Below are 19,625 nucleotides of genomic sequence, written 5' to 3'. Positions count from 1 at the left end.
AAATTTACGACTCTTCCTCGATTTGTCATAATTAAAAAAATTTTGAAAACGGAAATTTCATAATAATAAGAAAAATACCTTCAAAAATTCATGTGTATTCAGAAAAATAAATGAATCCATTTCACCAGAAAAATAAAAAACATTCTTTGAAAATTTGTTAAACAATTTTTTGTCTAAAGAATTTGTTGAGAAATTTTAGGCATCGTTATTATTCAAATTTAATTTTCTTACCGCCTTTATTGTGGCCAATTTTTTTCAAATTTTCATCTTATCATAAAGTATTCAATATTGTTTACGAGACTCCCTTTTGCTTGAGAATTAAGCAATGTCGCGTAAACTATTTATTGCTCACGGCATTCTATGCTTCCATATCACGAGCTATACCCACGTGCGTTAGACTTTCTCGTGCAGTCGTGCAGGATTCATCGTCGGCATCGAGGTTCCTTTCAGCCCGTCCCTCACGGCCACAGCGATCATCCGGGTCAAAGGGCAAAGCATATCCGAGGGCAGCTGCAGTTGTCACCCGTCGTCCGGCGGAGGTTGCGTTAGCGTCGGTGAGCTGCGGGGGTTGAAAAGAGGGTGAAAATTTTCGATGCTTCGGTCTTGTTTTTAATTTTTAGATTTGCGAGAGAAGCTCGCGGCCATGGTAGCCGAAATAATAATTTTCCGCCGAGAGGTGAATTTTACGAGAATTCCCGGCGCGCAAAATTGTATTTGCAATTCACGCAGCTCGACGAGGGCCGCGTGTAGTGTGACGAGGGTAAAGGAGTGAGAAGAAGGCCGGTCAAGCTCCGAACACACGTGCTCCACCGACCCCCGGGCATATTTACTACCCTTCAACGCAATCCCCCTGCCCTCCCCTTCCCCCAAAATCTGCCCATCCGCCCACATGAAAGGCGGCCGGCGTCGTGCCCGCGATCCGCCGCGCTCCCTGATTAACTCGAGAAAACCTTACTTTCCGCAAACTGTTAGTCATACACCGGGAAAACTCGTCTCACGGTCAAAGGACCAGCTGCGGCGAAAGCCGGCCAAACTTCCACGATTCCCGGCTCTTCTATTTTCGCTGTTTTTGTACCGTCACGTATGAAACGACACGCGAGTACAACGGACTTCGAATTGAACTCGAAACCTTAAATAACGAAAGTTCAATGAAAATTAAAGTAAATAATTTGGTGTCATTGAATTGTTAAATCTTACCAAACTACAATGTGATAAATATAATTACAAGGATGTTCACTTATCGTAAGGTAATGGTTGTTGTTTTTTTTTTTTTTTTTTCTTTAAGCTTCCGTACCAAGCCACGAACAGGTGACATCGATTATCTATCTGGAGTTTACTCGACGATTCTTCAATTGTTATATGTAAATTTTACTGGTTCGATAAATAAATAAATAAAAAACAGCGCAGCTCGAGTTCTTCAACATTGAGAATCACGAGATCGTCTCGCTTCTACTCGCACGAAAAAGTTGGCGATATATTTCGCTGACTGGGCATGGGCGTGTGTTTTAAAAGAGGAGTAGAAACAGAGGGAGTCGAAGCAAAGGAGTAAATACCGCAGCCTCGAGACTGATATCAAAATACAGTGGAAATTGGAAATGTAAAGCCGCGGTTCGGTCAGGCGGATTCACGTGACCCGGTGCTCTTCGCCTCGTCGACGGAAGTGCTCCGGAGGGAAATGTCGGGAAACGACAACCGTTCAAATTACCGTTCCAGTCGGTGGTGCTCGTGAAAACCGGGGCAAAGTCAGCGCGGCTTTGCAGGGTGTATTCTTACCGCGTGCCCGGGTGTCGGCTTCGGCGGAAGCTTCGCGTTTCACCTCGCCGCGTAAAAATCGTCCGTTTAATTTCACCGAGATAACGTGCATAACCGCAATTGACGAAAAGCCGGCCGGCCCGCCGGGTTAAATTGAATAATTAATGGTACGATGGCTAATTCGCGTCCGAGAGACGATCGCTATCTGATCACGCGAACTCTCTCGGCAGTGGTTAGCTGAAAATGACTCAATTGCCCAAGTTGGGGTTGCGCGGGGGTCTTGAACCGAGCCCGGTAACTCGGGACTCGACTTCGAGCATTGACCCATTGCCGTTGGGGCGTCTTCCTGCGGCGGGAAGAAGAAATGAAAGAGGGAAACGGCGGCGCCGCGGCTCGTTTTGGTCGACGTTATTCCTAGGCGGTGGTCACGCGGCCGGGATGCCCTTCCCTTTACACCCTCGAGCACTAACCCCCTCGCCGGAGTTTTTATTATCGCCGTGCCGAAACGGCGCGTTCCTTGCCGCCATTGCCTCGCTTCCATTACAAAGTAATTAGTGCTTCATCCCTTTTAATTATAATAATCGTAAAACCCGCCCGCCTATTATACGTATACGCAACGGTCTGCCGGCACACGTGTATCCGCATCTCTCGTAGCCTTTCGCAAGGACACCGCGTATCGCGTGAATTTTAATAACAATCAGCGGCCCACGCCCTCGATCCGCATCGTTGAAACATGCACCTACTTTTTACATCGGAGGTCGCTCACTGCTTGAAATAATCGGCCGAGCGAGCGCAAGTGTCTCATTACGAATTCCGCGTTGGAAAACAGGTTTCTTGCGCGGCGGCACGACTAAGAAATATCGCCTAGGAATATCGGTGACTAAAACGTCTCCGGGATGTCTAATGGACAAACACTTGTCGACATGCTCGAGGGGGGTCGTGCATCGGCCACTCGAGTGCGAGTCAACAGGCTAGACGACGACGAGTCGCTCTCCTCTGCTAACTCCGAATTTCTACCTGCGCAGCTACGCGTTAGATTTGAATAGCGATTTCGTTTCTCCACGCTCCATTGTGCAACGCGATGTGCCTGGCGTACACCGCAACGAACAAATTCGTCGAATGGAGAAAATTACCCCGAGATAACATCTGCGGCGGTCGATGGGCGTTGGCCAATCGGAGCCAAGACTGCGGTCAGTAATAATAATAACAACAACAATAATAATAATTATTTAAAAAACAGCGGCACATTGCGAAAGAAACCGCAAGTTTACCGATCCTAAAACAAACAGGGACAGCTTGCGCCATGCAGCGGAGGTGAAAATTATGCTAAATAATTCAATCCAGGTGGACGACAGGGACGAATACCTACAGGTTTTCGTAATTATTCAGAACAATAAATCGCAACACTTTCTACCTATTCCGGGCCAGGTGGTCGGGCATAAATTATAATCATGCTGGATTCCGCTTAGCCTTTGCGACTTCAATTTTTCCCTGTACCCGGATGTCGGTCGAATACACTGGTCAACGAAATTTTTTAATAAGGGAGGTGGTTACTAATTTTCAAATACCTGTAATCAACATTCATTATAATACTAACATTTATTTTCATTCGATCAGGTCTAATTTTGCTGTTACATCTACTACCATTTAAATTTATTGTCTATGGTTTTGACTCACCTTTCTTGATTCAAAGTGTTTTGTAATTTACAATAAATACCAGTTAATTAGTTACAATAAATAACAACCACATTAAATTTTACCGTTAGTAGCTGTGACAGAAAAACTGGAACTGATTAAATCAAAATAAATATGGTATTATAATGAGGGAAGACAGGTATTTGAAAATTAGCAAGCACCTTCCTTGCTACAAAATGTTTGCTGACCAGTGTACTGTAAGGCTACGCGTAACCTCATTGTTGTTAAAAAAAACTCGTATTACAATAAATCTATTCGTATCTAAAATATTCCAATCTCATTTATATCGCGGTAAACCTTGTTCCTAACATATTCAGATAAAAATTCTCACGTTACTCGGAAGAAGTGAATTTTTCTTGTCCGGTGATATCGCGTGGTCGAGGAGCAGCAAGGAAGCGGGAAGCTCTCGGATCCCGGTATGGATCCGAAGTCGGAGGTCGCGGAGCGAGGTCGAGTGATGCCTACGGACGGAACCCACTGAAACGTGATTTACGACGGATGGTAAGAGAGCCTGCACCTCCGGCTCGTCGCAGATATTGACGTCGTAAAGGTCGCCGGTGGCGGTCCACGTGCCCCGAGAAAAGCAACATTGCTCCGGTCTATCCGATCGGGATTTATCGAGTCTCGGCCTGAATTCTTCGCTGATTTAGAAAAGGAAACAGGGCGAGAGCATTATCCGGAGAAGAGAGGGGGATTCGAGGAGTGGAACACGAACTTCGCGTTAAATATCGCGAAATACCTTCGCGGCATCACGATCCTGACGACGCTACCGTAGAAGAAGAAGCGCTGCGGATTCCCGGCATCCGACTTTGCTGGCTCATTTTATGGACGATAAATTTCACGGCTTACCGGGAGCAGAAGGCGCGCCGGTGCCGCTCCACCTCGAGATATTTCATAAATCAAACTGTTTTTCATTCCTGTTTATGTTAATTTTATCTAGTTTTATTAGTCACGTTCTTAGTACCCACGACGAAATGTTCGCGGCAAATTTGTTTTTCATTCAAAGGCCGACTTTCGACGGATTAATTACAAGTCGCGTTGTGTCGATTAGTCGGTGACTTTCATTTTCTAGCGTCTCTCTTTCCCTCCGTTTCATTTTCACCTTATACTAATTGTACACGAGTTTCTTCGAACGACAGGTGAAATTCGAGTGCAATGAAGCGGATGAAATACTCGTGGAATCGGCGGAATGCGCGAAGCGTTTGAAAAAAAAAAGGAGAAGAACCGCGAGGCGAGGAAGTTACTTTTCGCGAAGAACGCTGCCCCGAAACTCTCTCCTCTCCGTGTACCTACGTTATACAAGAAGTTTTCTGTAACCGTGGAAAAGAATTTCCTGATGCAAAAGTTTCAACGACTCTTCCGCCTGCCCTCGCCTGGTATAAAGGTATACCTGTAAAAAACACATACCGGAAGTCCGATGCGTTTTCCCGTGAATTCCCGGAAAAAAACTCAAAGTTATCAACCGGAGAAGCAGAGAAAAAAAAAAAAAAAAAATCGATCTAAATTCCTCGAGCAAGTTCGCGGCGTCTTGGGAAATTTTTCACCGACAAAATTTTAACGGAGGAGAAAGGACTTTGGACGAAAGACGATTGCGATTGCCGGGTATTAGCGAGTCTATCGATAGTGCTGATACTCGGAATACAGTTTTACATGTATAATACCTAGGGTATAGGGCAGAATCGTCGGAGCGTGAAAGTCGGGGCGAAGAGATGCGCCGAAATCAATTACGGAATCTGATTGAGAATAATCTGCGACGTCGTCGTCTGGAACGAGAGGAGCATCTTAGGAAAACGGTTTTCCCTTTAGAGGAGCAAAAGGGTGACCGAGGTTGGGACGGGGAAAAGGAAGTTCGCCGCTCGCGGTTCTTCTTTGAGTCGCGAATTTGAATCCACGTTTTATACCCTGCAATTAATTCCCCGCTGGGAATATAAGAGCTGCGGAATCTCATGCCGCGCCTTATATACGTATACGTACCTATTCCCGTTCCTACTCCGTTCGGGCAAGGAAAGAGATTTGTGAATCGTTTCGGTGGGATGAGGGAACTCCTAAGAAACGGGGAATCCCATTCTGCGCCAACCTGTTCTAGACTTCATACACATTCATACCGTCTCCCCGACACTTTGCTCGGCTACTACGTATTATATATTATTCAAAAACGGCAAAGGTTAGCTCAGCTTTATGCTTCTTCTTAAGGGGTTCGACATTTTTTCCTGTAATATTTCTTTAGGATTCCCTCTATCTGCGAGAATAAAACTTGGCGTTTTCTGATCCGCCTTATCCGTCAACCGAGTACTTATTTCCAACGGAGATCGATTAAGTTTTAAACTTATGCACTTGTACGTTTTAAATTCTACGATGTTACTATTTTTATTTTTTTCTTCAAAACATTCTTTCGCTATCCTCTGCATTCATTTTTCAACCCGATTCGGTAAAATTTTACGGAAAGACAACTTGACCAGAAGAATACTTTCAGTCTTTGTACAAAACATCTGCGGTTACAGTATAAATTATTATCCGTTACTCGGCACTGGAGATAAATGTGTCGATAGATGAAGTGGAAACTTTTGCCAAGACAAATATTATCCAAATAACATACGCGAAAATTGAGTTTTGCGATAGGTCTGTACATACAGACAATAAAAAGTGGAAGCGATCACTTTTCCACGCGTCATTCGAAAGAACTCTTTGTCAGCTTATCGATAACCCGAGTCAATATTTGATCGTTTCCCTTCGGAAGTTGTGATAATCGGTGTCTTGTAATAAGTTGTACGGTCGGTCCTGACAAGCGTTGCGAACAAACCCTCGACCGTGTGCGTGTAATTTCAACAAGTGCGGAACTTTTCGCGCGTGTGTAAATATAATACGTATCCATAGGGACATTATATATACAGCAAGGGTTGGGAAAAATTGGAATCGTGCTTCGGTTTGCGGAATCAGCGATAAACCGGGTACCGCGAAAACGAATAACGATATACTGCCGCGATATTGCGAGATGGCGAAGAAATCGATCGGCTAATATCTGCAGCGGCAGCTAATGATCTCTCGCTCTCTTCTTCTTTTAATTATCATTATCATCCGAAGAGGCAGCGAGTGGCTGCGTGGCGGGTATCGAAGCCAGGACGATAGAAGCGGCGTTATCATCTCGTTGTCGTTCGCCTTTCCTTCTTGGTCTTTCTTTTCATTGGCCATTTATCATTTCTTCGAATACCGTCTGTACGTGGGTATGCCTCGTGGACGAGTTACACACACCGTCGCATTTGTGTTTCAGATGTTACTTCGAACTTGATCGAACACTCAGCCGGGTCGAGAAAGAAAACTGAAAGCGATCGAATTTAAGGGGAGGTACAGCTTGGATGGTCTAAAATCACACCTATTCTTAGGATTTATTTTTTAAAGAAAATGTAAACACTTGGGGAGCAATTTTAGTGCGACGGATTTAATATTTATTGTTTCAACATTTTAGAATTTTCCTATTGAAATTAATAACAAAATGGCGGCATGGCGCGTATAAGCAGCGAACGACTCCGAAATCGAGAGCTTTTGCGGTGGCGCATCTTTTGACGTCAGTGTCCAACTTGTAACAGATGGAAGGAATTTTTTTGAGTTAAAACCACATTTTCGGTTTCGAACTCCTAGTCCGAAAGTTGAAACAAATTTTTTTTTTTCCAAATACATAAGACCATCAACAAAACACTTTAAAATTTCAACTCGATGGGATATAAATTTACCGAAGAATCTACGCCACCGGATTGAAAACGTGGTCGTCTCTACTTACAAACCGGGTAAATCCACAAATATCGAGAATAAGGGTTGCCAGTTCTCCGCTCAGATCATCCAAACCCGCAGACTGAAATTCCACTCCCTCAACTTTTCACCCCCGACCTTCTGTGTGCATTAATTATCATACATATGCGTGTACGGGTTTGAAATTAAAATACTTGTACTTCATTTCCCCTCCCTTCCCTTCTTTTTGTTTAACTTCTCCCTCTCTCTCTTTACCTTTTTTTCAGTCTTCCGCAGGTCCACCAACCGTACCCGTGTAAATTCGGCCGTTAATTTTTGCCTCTTTATTACGCAATTAAATTACCTACCAGCTACTACTCGCTGAAGGGGTTTTAGCAACGGGAATCATGGTGAAGTTTCCGCCCGCCGCCACGAAAAAAGATTTTTTTTTTTTTCAAAGAATTCGTTTTATCGCGGTGGAATTTAATTTTCATTACGTGACCGATGTACATGCGTAAATGTTTTTTTTTTTTTTTCTCTCGATTCAGTTTTAATATTTTTGTCGTTACATACAAAATTTCACACTCTGTCGACTTTTGTAAATACCATTCATAAAAAATGTGCTTACCGCAATTTTTTTTTAATAATTCTCTGCGTTACCGTTCGGTCAGAAGCTAAAATAAACGTCTCCATGTGCGAATGAAACGTTGTCACCTAGAGTTAATTCCTGTGTATCATTTCGCGGTATTTGATAACATCGCGAGAAACGTGAGACGTAAACGTTTCGAGCTGATTGTTGAAACCCGAGTTCGGTTCTAGGCACAGTTACCGGCGATTGTTGTCGCATATCGACTACAATGGGACGGCTCGATCGATGATTTTAATTTTTCAAGGAAATACGAGCGCCTCGTTGTGATCCTTGTTCGGAATTGCGCAGAGGCATGGGTGCAGGGAGGTACGAGAAGTCGACGAACCGGGGGTTTGGTGGTGTTCGGTTTATCGGGTAATTCGAGCCCACCCTCTCTCTGCTGGGGGGGAATTTCGGCCGCGATACTGCAGGTCGTATTGCGTCAGGTGTGCGTTATACGAATACGGCATAACAGGTGAAATCGATGAGATTGGCAATTTTCTTAGGGTGTACAGCTTGGACGGTCCAATATCACAACTATTTTTTGGAGTTTTTTTTTTTAAAGAAAATTTGGAAAAAGTTAGGAAATGCGCCACCGCAAAAGCTCTCGAGTTCGGAGTCGTTCGCTACTCATACACGCCATGCCGCCATTTTATTATTAATTTCAACGAGTAATTTCTAAAATGTTCTTGAAACTATAAATAATGAAGCCCTCAAACTCAAATTGCTCCAAGTGGTGTCATTTTCGTTAGAAACAAACTTCTAAAAATAGGTATGATTCTAGACCATCCAAGCTTTACCCCCTCCCCCCTTAATATGAAGCTAAGCTTCGTTTCACAAAAGCGTTTAACCCTTCGTTAGCTTCTTCATCTTTCCGCTTGTACCGATCAATCACGATATCCAATTACGAAGCGGCCCTTCATTGGACGCGATCGACGCGATCGACGGGCCCATTTTCATTGTTATATTAATGTTTCCGGAAATTTCTTTGAAATATCAAGATTTGAAACATGAGTACGAGCGCGATAAATTCCTGAGCTAAACATGGGCCAAAAGATTAAAAGAGAATCAAGGAATCTGCAGAGCTGCGAGATAAATATTTGAACTGTTGAATTCAACAAATTACTGCGGATATTTTAAGACTGCCGCACATTTTATACGTCTATTCCCCCGCGAAAATATATACGACGGTTGGATCCCCGCCCTCTTTATATACCTGCCTGCCTTATGTATGTGTAGGTGCGTGTATATGTATACCGGGGACGTTTAATTCTCTCGGAACGTTGCCAAAAACTAATTCCCAAACCAGTTCAAGACGCTGCCCGGATTACGCCTAGCGCGAGCAGGTCGTTCTTCAAACAGAAGAAAAGTCTCCGTATTTCTTCGGATTTTTCCTCTTCCTTTTCGTTCGTTTAATTTTTTTTATAATCTCTTTTTATTCACCCGTCTTCGAAGTGTCCGAGCATCGAATGCGAATCATCGAAGCGTTTACGAAACGCGGATAAAATCTTTGTCGCAATCATGCTTATCGTTCGCAAATACATGAAAAAACGATCCTAACTACCTGATCAATGATAATATATTCCCTTGAAGATTGAGCAACGTTAGATGGAATATTAAAAAATTAGGAAATCAGAGAGCTTCTCCTTAAAAAAAAACCATCGCTAAAATTCAACGACGGATTGGTAATGAACGAATGTCGAAAAATCGGTAAAGGTGCCCTCGATTCGTGTTCTTAATACTGAAATCGCGGAATGAAGAACGGTTAGATGAATTTCACTTAATTTCCGGCCGTGATATATGCTTACCAGAAACGAAGCTCGTGACAGCAACGGTCATTAAATCAAGGCAGAAATCAAGCCGTTTGAAAACTTTCTTTTCCCACAAGGTCCGCGCTGTCGAAATTGACACCTGCGCTCTGTTGGATTATTGCCGGTGATCGTTTCGAATTTTACGTAGCGATTATCGCTGTACATTCGTACCGAATTGCCACTCTGAGCCAACTGCTTCGATTGTGTCAAAATGCGCTTGACATTTACACCCGATGACGTTACCCAAGCTTAACGATCCGCGCGAGATAAGGTCGGAGAATTGGACAAATTTGCAGACTCGAGGTTGAATGAAAAGGGGAAAAAAATAAAACCGTGCACGAAGCATTGAAATTTTTACCCTCCACGCAGACACGGCACACCGCTCGAGCTGGCTGCGACCGACAAGTAGTTTTAATCAAGTACTACTAATTGCATTTCCCACTAATTACCGCCACGCAGGGTCTCCTAAATCCCCCGAATGCCGGATTCTGTACGTAATGAAAAATATCAGATACGTTAGCGAACATCGTGTGTTACACGCGACATAAGCATGTATTCATTTTTCGCATCGTTCTGGAGATATTTTTATTAATTTTAAATAATTTTCCTCAACGAGTATTTTAACCTCGCCGAACGAGAAAGTTTTCTCCGTAAAATTGTAGAAATATTGACGGCAATTTTTTATTAAACAACAATGAGAACGATTGCGGAACGGAGATGCAAGGGAGCGAAGAAATCGGTGAATCCGGCACAGAGAACACGACGGTGGAAAATCTTAACAAACAGTTTTCCCGAAATTTGTTTACACACCTGCCCTTGATACGCGGGAATTTATACGTACACGTACCCGTGGCTAGTAACCGTGCTGTGATAATTATTATATCTGTGCTATTATTATATCGGGCTTGTAGAGCCGGGCTGAAACTCCCTCGTTAAGTGAGCGTCAGCTCTAAATTCTAAACTTCACAAACTCCTGCACTCTAAGCCCCGTTATGGTTATTGGCCCGCGGCAATTACACCTATACAGCTATGTATCAATTAGAATCTGAAGACGTACTCACTCAGGGGCTGAAGCGGAGCGTCGCGACCTGTTTGTGATATGGGGAAGAGAAGCTCGTTGTATCATTAACCCATTCGTAGTCGTAAATATCGGTTTGTCGTTTGTTATTGTAAATCACGTTAATGCTCAAGGGGTGAGTACGGAGAATAGGATCGGATTTCTTTTCAGAGGGTTTATTCGACACGTATTGAAGTATTAAAAAAATTATATTTATGCAAAATTGCGACGCAGAGCCAATCTTTGAAATAGACTTCTTTTAAACTCCTTCGCGAGAGGACGAATTTCTGTTAAAGTATAAGACTTGGAACAAAAAATCAAAAAAATTTATAATGTATATATTATTGCCTATGAAGGCGCGCAAGGGTTTGTTTTGATCAAAGTTTGTAGAAATGGTGCACTTTCGTTGAAAGGAATCGATTATTGGCCAAAAAATAAACGGCAAATTGTTGATGTAAAAAAAAGTTTATACTAAATGAAAAATCGGCTGCGCACTTCCGCAGATAGTGTAATTGTGAAGCTACTGTCAAAATTTCAAAACGATCCGTGCAACGGTGTTCCAGTAATCTGCCCTCCTAGTTTGAAAAAAGTGGGGTCGAGAAAAATGCGTTTAAAATTTTACGAGCATTCAACGCGCGCTACAACGCACTGTGACAAAATCGAGAATTGAACCTTTTGAAAAAGATTTCATCACCGAACAAAATGGATATTGTTTTTACCACCCTAAAATATTGTATAAGTCGACAAAAAAGAAGATTTTTCGAAAATCCGAAAGTGGTATTACCCTTTGAAGCCTGTGGGAATAATATTGCCGTAACAACAAATTCGAGAATCTTGACCTTTCGCAAGTAAAGAAAATGTTGCCTGATTGTCAGTTGCAGAAAAAAAAAAATGCTATTGAGAATAACGGTAAAAGCTAGATGTCTGTGGGGATTGGTGCACTTTTTTTTAACACTTTACGACATTTCTGATAAGAAAACTTTAACTGATATTTCAGCGAGAAACGAAACGCTTTGCCCGAGGCTTTGAAACGGAAGGATCGAGGTTATCGTTAGCGTATAACGTTCGTTAATTATACGCAATAATTTGATGCGGCTCCGGGAATAGGTAGACAGATTCCTCGGTTAAACAGTGTCAAATGATAGGACAATTTAGTAATCGAAACACTTCGCGATTATTTCAATTTTGTCAACCGGCTCGATCTTCGTTATCCACTATTCGTCCGGGCGTTCAATTCGCTCGATGAAAATCAAACTAGGCGTACCTAAAGGGCTAGAGGAGGGCTGTCTATTGAATATACAGATGATGTGGTATCAATCTAACGCAATTAGAGAGTCCGAGATCGCTTTGAGTGAGTTCGGTTCAACGGTTCCCCCTGCGCCCCGTACATCGCCGAATAATTGCACCATCGATAGTCGGGGAATTGGGAGAGAACTGAGGTAACGATGATCCAAGACTGGAACCAGATCGATGGAATTTCGAGAGATGCTTCTGAACGAAATTACGCAACCGTATGCGGTAAGAGACCCAATACCTTCGGCTCGAGACGGGAAACAGCGGAGACCGAATAATGGCGGGAACCGAATCGAGAATATTTCCCACCGAGCTTCCGGTTCTTTTCGAACTTAAGGGTGGTCGCCTCGTACCGGGCTGTTCGGACTCGTATCGATCTCTCGGGTTAAGGGACCCAGACCGACTCTCGTCGGCGGGGTGGAAATTCGTCACTTTCACTAGTCACCGATCAGGGAATAAGGAGTCCGACCCATGCGAGTGCTGGATTTTTCCACTTGGGGCATGGTCATGGGGTGCGCATGGGTTTCGTCAGGCCTCCGAGTGCCGCACGCGCGGCTTAGCCTGACAATTTATTGCGAAACTTTTAATAAATTACCTCTAACTGTAGGTGTAGTTCTGCAGTAGGTTCTCCAGCCGCACTGGAGATAACTCGTAAACTTACATTTACGACCTGGCTGCGTTAGCCAGGACGCGTATAAGGGCCGAGTCTTCCGAGGGGCGAATTATTTTATATCCTCGGCCACATCAAAACCCGGTTTACAGAGTTGTTTTTTTGTTGCCAGCTAGTTCCGCTCCAACTTCGTATACTAGAGAACAAGGGTCGGTTCGCCAAACTGAGAGACATTATCTATTCACGAATTCATGAGCCACGATTCTCGTGTCTGGTCATCAGGCTGCTTCGTTTTTTACCTTTTTGCTCTTCAAGTTGCTACTCGAAAAATTTGTGAGAAATACTGTAAAAGTACAACTGTCGTAAAACCTGAAGGAGGTAGGAAAATATTTATATTTTCTATTTATTTTTACGTCTATACCTTACGTACCAAGCGCCGTCGAGAATGAGCCAACAATTTTAGTTTTCCTTTTCGATATTCCATAGACATATTTTTATGATGCAACAACGGTTGGGACATGAGTCCAGATCACGTGCATATTGCTTACGATTAGGTTCGTCTCGGGGTCGAGCCATTAGCCGGAGGACTCGCATCGAGTTTAGCTTGCAAGAGATGCGATAGCCGAACGTAACGGAGAATTTGCGATAGAGTTATAAAACGGTGATACCGTGGATTGTTGAACACGGCCTCTGCATCTCCGTCGACGCGTTGGTATCCGGCAATAAACTATTCAGTCCGAGCCGAAGCCGCTGCCGCGTCCCGATTCTGAATAAGTAAATCAAATTAACAAGTACCCGGAGTAAATCGGCGTCGTTTTACGGCTCGGCAAACATGCCGGTGGAGCTTTACGACGACGAAGAACAATCAAGTGCAGAGCCGTTATTAATCCTTCGTTCATTGATCAAACAATTCAGGACCGCGTTCGAGAGACGGTGCGGTCTTTCGGGCCGAAATAAGAGAACGCGAATCATGAATTGGAATTAGAAACCTTTCGGTGCAGGGGCCAACAGTCGGCAGGTGACAACCGGTCGCGTGTCCCCACTCGATCCTCTTGTCGTTGGCTGTTATGTCAATACACAATCCGATGGGATCATCTCTCAAGCGTCCGACATCGGCAGGGCGTGTGCCTATCGTCAAGAGTGAAAGTTTCCGTCGTTCATCCCGACCACCGAGCGGCAAAAACGGTATAAAAACCGGCAAACCGATCATCGAAGGCACACTCATCTCTCGGCGTCTCCCGCATCAAGCACAAAATGCGCGTTTTTCTCGTGAGTATGGTACAACGTAAGCCGCATTCGGCGCTCGACGATCCCACCCCGCAGTTGATAGACGAATATCTTTAACAAGCGACGCTTCACTTTTCAGCTCTGCCTCTTGGCCGTCGGCGCCATCGCCAAGGAAGCCGATAAAAACCATTCCAGACGTGGCGCCTACCTCGACGCCTCCAGCAGCTCGGCCGCGGACGTCATCTCCAGCAACGCTTACCCCATCAACAACGGTTACAGCAGCGGAGTCATCGGCAACGGATACGGCAACGGAGTCTACAGCAACGGAGTCTACGGCAACGGAGTCTACGGCAACGGAGTCTACAGTAACGGAGTCATCGGCAACGGAGTCATCAACAACGGCTACGGCAGTGGAATCATCAGCAACGGTTACAGCAACGGAATCATCGGCAACGGCTACAGCGGCGGATTCGTCAACAGCGGCTACGGTGCCTACAACGGTGGATCGGCCAACACCATCGTCGGAGCCCGTCAAGTGTCGAGCAGCTCTGAACCGATAACCGGAACGGTGATAAACCGAGTGGTCGAGGTCGGAGTGCGAGTTCCACACCCGGTCGAAGTCACCCGGACGGTACCGGTCCGCGTCCCGCAATTGGTTCCAGTGGAGTACAGACGTCCCGTTCCAGTCCCCGTCGCCCAGCCGGTTCCCGTTCAGGTTACCAGGCCCTACCCCGTGCCCGTCGACAGGCCTGTTCCCGTCCTGGTCCCGCAAGCGGTCCGCGTCCCGTACCCGATCCCGGTCCCAGTCGCAGTTCGCCAGACCTACGGAGTCCCGGTTTCCGTCGAGGCAAATTCCGCGATTAACTCCGGTGTCGTCAGCTACGCCGCACCCGTCGCCAACTTCAACTCTGGAATCGGATCTTACGTGGGCCAGAACTCGTTCGGATTCGGTTCCGCGGGCTCGATTTCCGGAATATCCAGCGACAGCTACAGGAGCTCGGTATACCCCGGAGTCCAGAGTTCGTACGTTGCTGGTAATTCCGGCAGCGATGGATACACGTACAACGTACCGAGCAAGAAGTGGTAGAGAAAGGACCACCTTCGAACGAGCCAAATACAAATACGACCAATCATTCTAACCGTAGATCATACATTTCTAGATCATATGTAGTAGTGTCATAATATGTTCACGTGAAATAATTATGAAATTTATTTTCTCAACATCGTGGTACTTACCCTCTCTTCACTCAGACTTACCGAGCCATTTTCGGTCCCGTATTCGTTACAACCACGACGTCGCGGATGACGTAAAAAAAAAAAAACCTCAGCCGTTCCACAATTTGTCAGCGCTCATTTGATCAACCCGACCGAGGAGTTGAAAAGTTCAATGTTGGAAGTTGGAAGTTTTAATTCGGTTTCGGCGGAGCGAACTCGGTCAACTCGCCGGTCGGCCCACTCGAACCGGAAATGGGCTTCCGCGTTGCGGCGTGTGACACTCCAGCTTCCGACCGTCATCATCGTAATCGCACCCCCAGCCGTAGAAGATGTACGTGCCCGTTTCATGTGGGTTCGTCCGCGGGTTCTCGAGACGCCGGCTTAACCCTGCGAAACATCCCTGATCCGCATCTCCATCACCATGAGTCACGCACTATTTTACGACTTTCGGCAGGCGTCGAATTAGCGCGAAAACCTCCCCTTGATCCGGACTTCTCGGCTCTCGTTCCCCTTTTCCGGATTCGTTGATTCACTTTCTCTCTTGCCCTTCTCCATCTTTTTCTTATTCTTATTCGAGGGAGAAATGAACCGATAGTCTTTGGGCGAGAATTAAATTCTCGCGCTGTTCAACCCTCTCGTCCCTCCGACTGTACATTATATTAGGCGAGGTAAGTAATTGGCCTCGTTAATCTAATTGGAAGGATTTATAAGTTGCAGGTGTAAATTTATTCCCATAAGATGTATATCCCGCTTAATTGCGTACATTCCGCCGTACGTGTTTCTACGGAGCTCATGCGCCGACGCTTTATGCCCTGCGCCTCATCTCCGTACGTAACGTCACCGAACGAGACGGAAACTTACGAGGAGATTTATTTTATCGAATTTCTAATTACACACGGATATATTTCACCCGGCGTCAGATGGTTACTAATACAGGAACATCATCGCCGCTCATTTACCTCAGAAGCGAACGTTAATCTTCTCTCTGGCGAGCCGTTTCAAAAACCCAAAATTCTTGTCAAAGGTAACAAGGAAGTCGGTAATTATTCCTCACTCCAACTGACTGAGACAGAAATACGTATTTCCGTTACTCGTCTCTTCAAGTACGAGGAATCATCCGCAGTATCGGGAATAATTGTTCCCTTGAACCCACGCATCCGAGAATGGAGTTCGAGCTTCACCGCACGGCAGTCTTGCGTGTTTCATTCCCGTTGGGCGGCGAGATTAAGCCTAGTTTATATCTCGGTGTCAGCGGCCGTTGAATTCTGTGTAAAAATGCACCGATAACAAGAGATTTGGAACCATTTTTTCGCTTACAGTTTCAACACACTTATTTCAATACGTGATAATTTCTCGACTGACTTTTCTCCATCGTACAGCGAGCGGAAGAGCGTTCGCGTCTGGTCGGAGTTGTCGGACAGGATGCGAGCTGGCTTTCATTAGTTCTTTAAAAATAGTCGGAACGGCCTGTAAACGACTCACAATCAGCTATGGGAGATCGTTGGAGAGTTCCCGTTTGGCGAGATTAAAAATTGAAAAGGGGAAAGATTGACTGTAGCGGTGAGAAGGAGAAAGGGAGACAACGAATAGAAGGAGCAGCGTTGATCGTCGGGTGTCATAATCGGCTCCCGGTATACGTCGATCCTTGCACGTCACAGAGGCATCCTAATACACCTGTCAAGCGGACCGGATGTCGAATCGATTCACGTCGTCATCCATCATTTAACTCGACACGCGCGTTCCGCTGCCTGCAGCGGACGAACTTGTCCTCTTCATTAGCCGTTCGGGAAAAAAAGTGGCGCGTCATTTACGGGCGGATTGATTTTTCCGTCGGTTGTTCGGCGTTATCGCGAAGGGATATCGGCCGCTCTTGATACAACTGGGTAATAAGGATAACGAATGTGTAAATTCTTTTTATCGCCGATTCTGAACGCGATGCGAACGTATAAAATACACGTGATATGCAAATTGACGATAAACACGCGTGTCTCGTTAATTCGGGTCTCAGCTATCGGGCATACCTGTGCTTTACCTGTACGTACAGCGATACCTACACAGAGCTGAATTGAATAAGGCTGCACGAACTTCCGGTCGGCGCGGGTACCAGCGGCCCAACCTTAAGACGCAGAGCGATGATCGATAAGAATTTTGATGGTACCATGGAAGCAGGGAAGCTCCGCATGAGCCCGGTATTCTAATTTCCATTTCCGTTTCCATGACTCATTGGTACGAATTGATTTTCTCTACCTATCTAGGTATTACGGTTTTACGGTGGTCATAAAGTCTAACCAAGTTTCCAGAGTTCAACGGGCACGTGAACGACCGGCGTAAATATCTCTTTGTCTTGCCAGGCTGCAGGAGGCGCGTCGTCGTCTTATCCTCGGCGTTGCTTGTACCTACCGTCCTGGAAGTGCGTTGTCAGCTTTACGGTAGTACTCGTTAGTCGAGCATTAGCCTGAGTGCCCGAAACCTCGAGACGATTACCGGATAGTCGGTCGAAAGTTTTATCTATTTTTTTAATCGCCGCATCCGAGATTTAAATAAATTATTCTCGTCGACAAAATAAATACGCGATTTCTCGCAGGGGAAAATCGTGAAATCGACGCGGAATGCGACGTAATAGAAAGGAGGCATTCGCCACCCGCATTGTCATCTCGGCGGGAGGTTTCAGCGCGTATTTTGTTCCCCTAGCTAATCCCTTAATCGGCCGAGCTTCCGTTTACCATTTGTGCCAGCGAATAGTAGTAAGAAGATTGCTTTCCGCTAAGCGGTGCCGCAGAATAAATATGCCTAAAACGAGCAGGTGTGTAATTTAGGGTGGTCCTTATTCGGGGCTTGGACAAATTTTCATTGGAACGTCATCTGGACCCGATTCGAAACGTTGAAAAAAAATCCCTGTATAGCTTCAAGCTTCTACGTCAACTGGAACACGTGCTTCTAAGCTCTGAACGTTTTAAATGTAAAATACGTGTAGCTTTTATAACCAGTTATTTCGTTTTGTATGACTTTGGTACAAATTAAGGGACCGACTTTGAAATTTGGCAGAGCTGTTGGTCATAATGATAGACGCAAAACCTGAAAATTTCAAAATTTTATCATAATTTTGTAACATATTTCTTTTTTAACGCAAACTTAATAACATCATTTTTATTAACATCATTATTCTATATATATATAAGGGAACGATGATTGCAAAATTTTGAAATTCTCAGGTTTTGTTCTTATCACTATATGCAACTAGTCTGCCAAGTTTCAAATCGGTCTTTTAATTTATACCAGAGTCATACAAAACGAAATACCTTGTTATAAAAACTACATGTGCCTTACATTTAAAACTTTCGGAGCTTAGAGGCAGGTGTTCGAGTTGACGTAGAGGCTTTAAACTTTACACAGATTTTTTTTTAATAATTCGGAACAGATCCGGTAGGCGTACCAATGAAAATTTTTCCAACCCCCAAATAAGGACCGCCCTAGGGTGTATCGTGCATTACCGAAATCCTATTTTCTCTCCAATTCCTTCGGTGAAAACCGGTCGAGAATATTCGACGCGTTTGAGGATGTATTTATTTATAAAATCGTGCGAACCGAAGACGAAGTCTGACACGTTATACGTTCGTGATTATAATTAATTCTCGACTTTTTCATCCTCGCGTTACAAAAGCGACTCTCTCCTTTTGTCACTCCGGCGCCTTTTGTCGCACGGTGGTAATTATTGCGGTTCGTTAAGGGTAGTTCGATTCCGTCATTAGAGGCTCGACTCGCGCTTTGTTCGGGCGGCAGCCTGCAGCGTGTGGCTATTTTATTCCGTCTACTTACACGGCGAATGCTCACCTGAGAAGGCAGGAATAATATTCGCGACAGTTTGCGAATTTCGTATAATTTTATAATCATCCGAAGAATCCGCAGCGTTTGATGGGCGATTCTTTAACGCTGAGTATACTTTTCGAAACGGCAATTTTCAGCCATTACACTCGGCTCCGGATCATCTGGAATTGATTAAACGGATTCACCCTGTCGGCACTGCAGCAGCTTGACAGCCGGCGAGACGAGAGTTCCTCTCAACAACGGCGTGTGACGTCGCGTGTCCTGGACACCGAGGACCCCTTCACGACATCCTCTCCAATCCAAACACCCAACCAATTTCCCTCCCTCCTCGCTCGAATTATTTTTCTCATGTAAGCCCGATTTTATTTAACCGACGTTTTATTTTCTCTCTCGGGGTAATATTAAATACCGTTCCGCTGCCGCTGTCGCTGCGCCGGATTTTCATACCGAGTATAATTAGAAAATTGGGAGGATCAAAACTCGTTTCGCATATCCGCGGAAGGTTCGTCACAGTATTCGTTGAAATGAATTTGGTTAACATGCGAGAGTCAATGTTGCCCGTGATTTTCTTTATTCCGAATGAAAAGCTCCTCGATATTCTTGTTACATTTGTACAATCACTTGTTTATTCAATCGACCTCGAGACTTTTACGTAGACGCATACGACTCGTTTTTAATTATCTTAAACCCAACAAATATTTATTTCCCTTTTTTTTTGTTTCATCCTGCACTGACGTTACACTAGTTGCACGATAGATTGCGACGACCGGAAAAAGTGAAATATTTCGT

The 19,625-nt window shown here is 44.8% G+C and overlaps 1 protein-coding gene across 1 annotated transcript; it reads left to right on the top strand.

Moving 5' to 3' along the window:
• Nucleotides 1–13,690: 13,690 nt before the first annotated feature.
• On the top strand, nt 13,691–15,017 carry LOC124216204 (uncharacterized PPE family protein PPE54-like). Its single transcript, XM_046620449.1, has 2 exons — nt 13,691–13,838; nt 13,936–15,017. The coding sequence occupies exons 1-2, from the start codon at nt 13,824–13,826 to the stop codon at nt 14,881–14,883; spliced, it is 963 nt and encodes a 320-aa protein (XP_046476405.1). The 5' UTR covers nt 13,691–13,823; the 3' UTR covers nt 14,884–15,017.
• The last annotated feature ends 4,608 nt before the right edge of the window (nt 15,018–19,625 follow it).

The sequence above is a fragment of the Neodiprion pinetum genome, chromosome 4 (genome assembly GCF_021155775.2).
Source record: "Neodiprion pinetum isolate iyNeoPine1 chromosome 4, iyNeoPine1.2, whole genome shotgun sequence".
Taxonomy (NCBI): domain Eukaryota; kingdom Metazoa; phylum Arthropoda; class Insecta; order Hymenoptera; family Diprionidae; genus Neodiprion; species Neodiprion pinetum.
Note: the sequence above shows the minus strand (reverse complement) of the source record. Positions and strands in the feature narration are given on the sequence as shown.